The sequence below is a fragment of the Rhincodon typus genome, chromosome 8 (assembly GCF_021869965.1).
Source record: "Rhincodon typus isolate 14 chromosome 8, sRhiTyp1.1, whole genome shotgun sequence".
Classification (NCBI taxonomy): domain Eukaryota; kingdom Metazoa; phylum Chordata; class Chondrichthyes; order Orectolobiformes; family Rhincodontidae; genus Rhincodon; species Rhincodon typus.
Window position 1 is genome coordinate 80,914,348 of NC_063339.1, and position 9,231 is coordinate 80,923,578.

The 9,231-nt window shown below is 40.9% G+C and overlaps 1 protein-coding gene across 2 annotated transcripts in view; it reads left to right on the plus strand.

Annotated features, from left to right (window-relative positions):
* LOC109922958 (BRD4-interacting chromatin-remodeling complex-associated protein-like) overlaps positions 1-9,231 on the plus strand; it is a 75,133-nt gene that overhangs the window by 58,850 nt on the left and 7,052 nt on the right. For both annotated transcript variants that reach the window (XM_048600350.1, XM_048600351.1), the window contains 2 exons: positions 4,214-4,308; positions 5,615-5,717. In XM_048600350.1, coding sequence (XP_048456307.1) covers positions 4,214-4,308; positions 5,615-5,717 — 198 coding nt within the window. The remainder of the gene's footprint in view (positions 1-4,213; positions 4,309-5,614; positions 5,718-9,231) is intronic.

Below are 9,231 nucleotides of genomic sequence, written 5' to 3' on the forward strand. Positions count from 1 at the left end.
CCCACCTATTTTGTGTCATTTGTGGACATGACTATAGTACATTCAGTTTCCTCAACCAAGTTATTAATATACGTTGTAATTATTTGTGGTCCCAGCACTGATCCACTAGCTACAGGTTGCCATCCTAAAAATGCCCTATTACTCCAACTCTATCTTTTTCCGGATAGCCAGTTTTCTATCCAAACTAATATACTATCCCCAACACCATAGAGTCTTATCTTAAGTAGCCTAATTTTCGGTGCCTTATCAAATGCCTTCTGAGCATTTAAATGTATAATATCGACTGCATCCCCTTTATCTATCCCTATTTATTACCTCCTCAAAATAAATTTGTCAGGCATGATTTTCCCTTCATTAAACTATGCTGACTCTGCTTGATCATATTGTGTATTTCTAAATGCCTTTCTATTATATTTTTTGTAATAAACCCTTAACATGTTCCATAAAAGATGTTAAGCTAACTGGCCGATTGTTATTTTTTTTCTTGTCTCCTTTTTGAATAAGGATGTTATGCTGGCCTCATTAGTAAGTTTGCAGGTGATACAAAGATTGGTGAAGTTGAGGAAAGTGAGGAGGATTGTCAGAGGATACACAGGATATAGATCAGTTTGGAAGCATGGGCAGAAAAATGGCGGATGAAGTTTAATCCAGACAAATGTGAGGTGCATTTTGGAAGGTCAAGTACAGGCAGAACCCTTAGGAGCATTGATACGCGGAGAGATCTGGGTGTGCAGGTCCACAGATCATTGACGGTGTCAGTATAGGTAGATAAGGTAGTAAAAAAGGCCTATGGTATTGCTTGCCTTCATTGGAAGGGGCACTGAGTACAAGGATAGACAAGCTATGCTGCAGCTTTATAGAACTTAGTTAGGCTATACTTGGAATATTATGTACAGTTCTGGTCACCAAACTACCAGAAGGATGTGGTTACTTTGGAGAGGGTACAGAAAAGATTTACCAGAGTGTTGCCTGGTATGGGGGATTTTAGCTATGGAAAAAGGTTGGATAGGCTGGATTTGTTTTCACTGAAACATAGGAGGTTAAGGGGTGACGTGATAGAGGTTTATAAGATTGTGAATGGCATGGATAAAGTGGAAAGTATGAGGCTTTTTTGCATGGTGGAGGAGTCAATTACTAGGGGGCAGAGGCTCAAGGTGCGAGGGGGGATGTTTAAAAGAAATGTGTGAGGCAGGTTTTTAACACAGGGTGGTGAGTGCCTGGAACACACTGCCAGAGGAGGTGGTGGAAGCAGACACAATAGCAGCATTCAGGAAGCACCTGGATGAATACATGAACAGGAAGGGATATGGATCCTGTAAGTGAAGACAGTTTTAATATGGAAGGGCAAAATGTGGTGGGAAAGAAGGCCGAAGGGCCAGTTTCTGTGCTGTATTGTTCCTTGTTTGTTCAATTTTCCAATCATTCAGGACTTTTCTAGAATCTAAGGAATCTTTTATGATTACCATAATGTATCGCTATCTCTGTACCTTTAATATTTAGGGATTCAACTTATCATGTCCAGGGTACTTATCTGCCTTTGGCCCATTAGTTTCCCTTGTACCTTTTATTTAGTGAAATTACTGTATTTATTTCTTGTCAACTATTCTCTGAGCACCTTGATTGTTTAGTAATTTTGGGATGCTACTAGTGTCGTTTTCTGTGAAGACTGATGGAAAACATTTTTAATTTATTGTCCACTATTATTTCCCCAGCCTCACTCTCTAAGAGGTCGATGTTTACTTTCTAGAGTCAACAAAATTTCTGGGGATCTGGAGTTGAGTTACATGCAGGCCAGACCAAGTAAGGACAGCAGATTTCCTCCCCCTAAAGAACATTAGTTTTACAACAAATGACAGTGGTTACATTAGGTTGCCCTTTTGTTTTATTGAATGCAGATTTTATCACCTGCCATGATGGATTCGAACCCATGTACCCAGAACATTAGCCTGGGTTCTGGATTGTTAGCCCAAAGACCACTATGCCATTGCCTCCTTTGCCTGCTTCCAATACATTTACATCTTTCCTTTAACAAGGAAACCAGTACTGCGCACAGTACTCAGATGTGGTTCCACCAGTGCCCTGTATACCTGAAGCATAATCTCCTTACTTTTGTATCCAATTCCCCTGGCAATAAATTACGACATTCTGTTAGTTTCCCTTATTACTTGTTGTACCTGCATACAGACCTTTTGTAATTCATACATTAGCAAATCCAAGTTCCTCTATTTCAGTACTCTGCGACCTCTCACCAAGCTACCTTTTTATTCTTCCAAAACTGACACCCTTTCTGAATATCCTATCATTCCTTTCTTCTTCATGTGTCTATCTGTCTTACCCTTAAACCTTAAGTAATAATGTGCCACCACTGTTGTTTCTGGTAGCAAGTTCCATATTCCTGCCTCTCCCTGGGTCATTTCTTCTGAATTCATCCTGTGTTAGTCACTGTCTGTCTTGTGTTGATGACCCCTGGTTTTTGACTGCTCTACAAGAATTGTCCAGCACTCTTGCCTTTTAAGAGGAAGTGCTGGAGGTGTTAGAAAACAGAAAGGTAGAATAAATCTCCAGGACTTGATCAAGCGTATCTGAGGACGTTGTGGGAAGTTAGGGAGGAAATTGCGGGGCCCCTAGCAGAAATATTTGTATCATCTATAAACATGGGTGAAGTACCGGAGGACTGGAGGGTGGCTAATGTTGTGCCATTGTTTAAGAAAGGCTGTAAGGAGAAGTCTGGAATTATACATCTGTGAGTCTGACATCGGTGGGGGCTAAGTTGTTTGGAGGTGATTTTAAAAGATAGGGTTTATATGCGTTTGGAGAGGCAAGGATTGATTAAGGATAGCATGGTTTTGTGCGAGGAAAATCTCATCTTGAGTGTTTTAAGAAGTAACCATAAGGATTGAGGGCAGAGCAGTAGACATTATTTAATTAGACTTTGACAAGATTCTGCATGGTAGACTAATTAATAAAGTTAGATCACATGAGATTCCAAGTGAGTTTGCCAATTGGATACAAAATTGACTGTATGGCAGAAGACAGAGGGTGATGGTGGATGATTGATTTTTTTTGGACTGGAGGCCTGTGACCAGCAGTGTTCCACAGGAATCAGTACTGGGTCCACATTTGTTTATAATTTATATAAATGATTTGGATGAGAATATAGGAGCCATGGTTACTAAGTTTACAAAATTGGTGCTATAGTGGACAGTGAAGAAAATTATCAAAGATTACAAAGAGTACTTCATCAATTGGGTCAGTGGGCTGAGGAGTGGCAGATGGAGTTTAATTTGGATAAGTGTGAGGTAATGCATTTAGACAAGGTGGTTAAGAAGGCATTTAGCACAATTGCCCCTTTGAGTATAGGAGCTGGGACATCATATTGTTCTACAGGACATTGGTGAAGCTTCTTCTGGAGTGCTCTTTCCAGTTCTGGTTACCCTGTTATAGGAAGTATATTACTAAACTGGAGAGGATTCGGAAAAGATTTACCAGGGTGTTGCTGGGAATGGCGAGTTTGAGATATAACAATAGACTAGAAAGACTGGGACATTTTTCACTAGGGCATGGGAGGTTGAATAAACCTTATTGAGGTTTATGAAATTGAGGGGCCTAAATAAAGGTGAATGACAAGGGTCTTTTCCCTGTGGGGGGAATTCAAAACTAGGGGGCATATTTTTAAGGTGAGAAGAGAAAGATTTAAAAAGGAAATAGAAGGCAACTTTTTACACAGTGTTTTGTGTATGGAGTGGACTGCTAGAGAAAGTGATGGATGCAGGTACAGTTACAATGTTTAAAAGATATTTGGATAAGTTCATGAATAGGAAAGGTTTGGATGGCTGTGGGCCAAGCACAGACAGGTGAGACTAGTTTGGGAACATGGTCGGCATGAACTGGTTGGACCGAAGGGTCTGTTTCTATGCTGTATGACTCTATAAGAGGTGATCTGACATTATGCATGAGCTCACTTGAGACTAAAAGGAGACAGAAACCCGCAAATGTCAGGTATTTGGATGAAGTGTAGCCTATATTATTGTACAAACAGATACAAGAATGAGCTGTCTTCATTAGTCTAAATCTTCATTATTCCAAATTTTCTTTTGTCCAAATCTTCAGGAGTCCAAAACATAAAACTCATTGAAGCTTCACAAGATGTCGGCTTGAATATTGTCATTATTTTTATAGCTTTCTCACTGTTGATCTGATTCTTCTCCCCCAGTGGATGAAGAGTTTGAGGTCATATCAACGCAGCTCCTGAAACGAATGCAGGTCATGCTGAACAAATACCGTCTGTTGCTCTTTGAAGAATCCAGGGTAAGGTGTTCATGTTGCGTTAACTATGCAACTCTCTGCAAAAGGAATCCAGACCATGAGGGAACATTCTTGGTCACTGGATGGTCTCCAGTATTTTGACCCACTGATCCTCCTTCATATGAAGGTAGCGAGTGTTGCTCAGTGACTTCAGCAGAGAGGAAGGGAATGGGGAGGGAGTAAACAAGAAATGATCACAGATTATCTGAATCTTCATTCGATTCTCATTCAATATTAACACTAAGCAATTCATATTAAATAGTAGAAATCAATAGATAGTCAACAAAAGTACGAGCCTTAACAGCTTTTTCCTCCCCTTCTCTAGCAATGTGTAGCATCTTACCTTTTGCAATTTGCAGTTAATTCCAGGGTTTAAATGGTTAAATTATGAGGAGCGGTTTGGAATGATGTGAATGCATTGAAGAAAGTGCGGAAGTGGTATATGAGAATGATTCCAGGATGAGAAACTTTAGCTATGAACTAAGGTTTGAAGAAGTTGGGACTGTTATCCTTGGAGAGGAGAAGGTTAAGAGGAAATTAGACAGAAGTTTTCAAAATCATGAGGGATCAGGACAGAGTGGATCAGGAGAAACTGTTCACACCTGTAAATACATCGAGAACCAGAGGGCACAGTTTCAAAGTGTATTGTCAATGAAGCAAATGTGACATGAGAAAAAAACAGTCTGGCTTTGGAATGCATTGCCTGGAAGTGTTGCGTGGGCAGATTCAATTGAGGCATTCAAGAATGCGTTGGATGATTATTTAAATAAAAGCAATGCTCAGGGTAGAAGGTAAAAAGGCAAGAGATTGACACTAAGTTAAAATGCTGAATGAGCCAGTGCAAACACAATGGGCTGAATGGCCTCCTGCCATGACAAAAAATTTGCCCCTGAGGTCGAACATCAAGGGGTTATCTAACTGAGGTGTTTGAAATGTAAGGAGATTTTCATAGCGTAGACAGAAAGTAAGTTTCCCAGGTAAGAAAGGTGAAGGTACAATCTTAAATACAAACTGAGTCATTCAGGGGGAATATCAAGAGGCACCTCTGACATCACTGATAGTGAAAATCTTAACTTTCTGAAAGTTATTGAAAGGGTCGGAGAGGAATAAGTTGAAAATTTCAGAAGTGAGCAATGATGGCTCTTTGTTGGGGAACTTATCAAGGGATATGAAGCAAGGTCGAAGGAATGGGTTGAAGTATAACTGAGCTCTGACCTAATTGAATGAGAACATTCTGAAGGAGCTGAATGACCTCTGCATTTCCAAATCCTGGGGCTTAACCACTTTGTTCTTCTTTGTGTGTTATCAGAGGACGAACTCCTCAGCTGAGATGGTGATGATCGATCGAATGTTTATTCAGGAAGAGAAGGTGGCCTTCCTGGAAGCTAAACAATTGGCCAAAAACAGTCCTGGTGAGATGCCCCTTGAAATATCTAATCAAGAGCAAATGTACAAGATGGGTGTTAGCGCTCGTACACAATTTAAAACTGGCAGGAGTCTGCAATCAGGAGAGAATAATTCCTCATTTGTAATGGTGTTTATACATTGTCTCAGCACATCAGTTGGTGAAATAATGCAGATTTGACAGGAGGTGACATTATAGGAACATAGGAATTAGGAGCGGGAGTAGACAATTCAGTCCTTTGAGCCTATTCCACCATGTAACATGATCATGGCTGATCTTAGTGAGTCATACAGCATGGAAGCAGACCCTTTGTTCAACTCATCCATGCCAACCAAGTTTCCCCAACTAAACTAGTCCCACTTGCTTGCATTTAACCCATATCCTTCTAAACCTTTTCTATGTATCTGTGCTAATGTCTTTTAAACATTGTAACTGTACTTGCATCTACCACTTCTTCTGGCAGTTTATTCCATATGCAAACTGCTCTCTGTGTGAAAACATTACCCCTCAGGTCCCTTTTAAATCTTTCTCCTCTCACTTTAAAAATAGTTTTGAACTCCCCCACCCTAGGGAAAAGGCCTTTATGCTCCTCAAGATTTTGTAAATCTCTACAAGGTCACCCCTCAACCTCCTATACTCCAGTTATCCTGGTCTCAACTCCACTCTCCTGCCTGCTCCTCATAGTCCTTCATCCTGCTTTTCATCAGAAATATAGGTATTTCTTTCTTGAGTCAGTTGATTGATTCTGCCTCCACTGTACTCTGGAGCAGTGAGTTCCGCAGATTCACAACCCTCTGAGAGAAGTAGTTTCTCCTTATCTCAGTTTTGAACCAACCTCATCTCACTCTACATGTATGACCGCTTGATTAAGACTGTCACACAAATAGGAACATCTGTTCAACATCAACTTTATCAATCCCCTTTAGCATTTTATATACCTCGTCAGATTCCCCCCTCATTGTTCTGAACTCCAGCAAGTACAAGCCCAAGCTAATCAACTGCTCCTCATATGACAGCCCTTTCATCCCTGGAAGCAATCTGGTGAACCTCCTCTGAACTGCCTCCAGTGCCACCACATCTTTTCTCAGGTAAGGAGACCAAAACACGTATTCCAGGTGTGATCTCACCAATGTCACACATAATTTTAACAAAAGCAAAAACAAGTTGCTGGAACAGCTCAGTCGGTCTGGCAGCATCTGTGAAGAGAAATCAGAGTTAACGTTTCAGGTCCAATGACCCGTTCTGAGGAAGAGTCACCGGACCCGAAACATTAACTCTGATTTCTCTTCACAGGTGCTGCCAGACCTGCTGAGCTTTTCCAGCAACTTCTGTTTTTGGTTCTGATTTACAGTATCCACAGTTTTTTTTGGTTTTTATATAATTTTAACAACACTAATTTAAAATCCAGTTGTTTTGCAATAATTGCAGGATTCCATTTGGCTTTCTTATTATAAGCTGCATCTACATACCCATTTTCTGCAATTCATGCACAAGGATACCTAGCTCCCTCTGCACTGACACACTTGGAATCTGCTTACCATTTAAATAATAATTTGACCCTTGACTTTTCCTGCCAAAATGGACAACTTTGCACTTATCCACATTAAACTCCACCTGCCAGATTCTGGCCCTTTTTCCTAGCCTATCAATATCATTGTAAACTCTTCATCTCCTCATCACAGCCTGCTTTGCCACTTATTTTAGTATCATCCACGAAATTTGCAATGTTAGACTCTGCCACTGAACATAGAACATAGAACAGTACAGCACAGTACAAGGCCTTCGGCCCACGATGTTGTGCCGACCTATTATCCTACTAAGATCAAACTATCCTGCGTACCCTACATTATTCTATCATCCATGTGCCTATCCAAGAGTCGCTTAAAAGTCTTTAAAGTATCTGACTCCACTAACACTGCCGGCATCGCATTCCACACGTCCACCACTCTCTGTGTAAAGAACCTACCTCTGACATCTCCCCTATACCTTCCTCCAATCACCTTAAAATTATGACCCCTCGTAATAGTCATTTCCGCCCTGGGAAAAGGTTGAATTCATTTATATAGATTGTAAATAGTTGAGGTCCGAGAACTCAACCCTGTGGCACCCCACTAGTGACAGTTTGCCATCCAGAGAAGGACCCATTATACCAACCCTTTGCTTTCTGTCGGTCAGCCAATCCTCTATCCAAGCCAGTACTCTACTCTTAACCACCTTGGATCTAACCTTCTGGATCAGTCTTTTAGGAGCTTGTCAAATGCCTTCTGGAAGTCTAAATATTCAACATCCACCGGTTCTCCATTATTCACCTCACTGTTTACATGCTCAAAGAACTCCAGCAAGTTTGTCAAGCACGACTTGCCCTTCATGAAACCATGCTGACTTTGGTGAATTGAGCTTTGTTTTTTCAAGTGTTCTATTATCTCCCCCTTTATGATTGACCAGTATAGAGTATCAAACTAACTGATCTATAATTTCCCACTTTTTTCCTGTCTCCTTTTTTGAATAAAGGTGTCACATTAGCATGTTTCCAATCTACTGGTACCTTTCCAGAATCCAAGGAATTTTAGAAAACTATAACTAATGCATCCACTATCTCTGCTGCCATATCCTTTAATATCTTAGGGTGCTGGCCATCAGGTTCTGGGGACTTATCTGCCTTTAAACCCAGCAGTTTACTTCTCCCTAGTTATAGTAATTTCACCAAGACAAGTGAAATTTAATGCAAAAAAAGTGATTAGTTTTGTTAAGAAGAGCATACTGTGACAATATAAAATAAAGGGCACCATTCTAAAGGGGATGAGAAGCAGAGGGATCTGGGTATAGATGTGCCACAGTCATTATAGGTGTTCTAGGCTTCACAAATAGAGGCAGAGAGTGGAAAAGCAAGGAAAGATCTTATATTTAAAAGTACTGATTCTGCCCCAGGTGGTATGTTGTGTCTTTTTATGCACTGTACACCTCTCTGTAAAGATAGTGCAGCGAAGATTCACAAGAGGTAAGGATCTGGAGGTGTGTGGATAGATTAGAGAAGTTGGGACTGTTTCTCCTCAAAGAAGAGAAAACTGAGATTACTTGAGGTGTTCAACTTCATAAGGAGACTGAACAGTACAGCACAGGACTGGCCATTCAACCCTCCAAGCCTGCGCCGACACATTTTGCCTTTCCATACTAAAACTGTCTTCACTTACAGGATCCCCGTATCCCTCTATTACCTTCTTATTCATGTGTTCATCCAGGTGCTTCTTGAATGCTGCTATTGTGTCTGCTCCCACCACCTCCTACGGGGCGTGTTCCAGGCACTCACCACCCTTTGTGTCTTTTAAACATACCCCCCTCACACCTTGAACCTGTGTCCCCTAGTAATTGACTCCTCCACCTGGGAGAAAGCCTCATACTTTCCATTCTATCCATGCCATCCACAATCTTTTAAACTTCTATCAATTCATCCCTCAACCTTCTGCATCCAAGTGAAAACCACCCCAATCTATCCAACCTTTCTTCATAGCTAAAATCCCCCG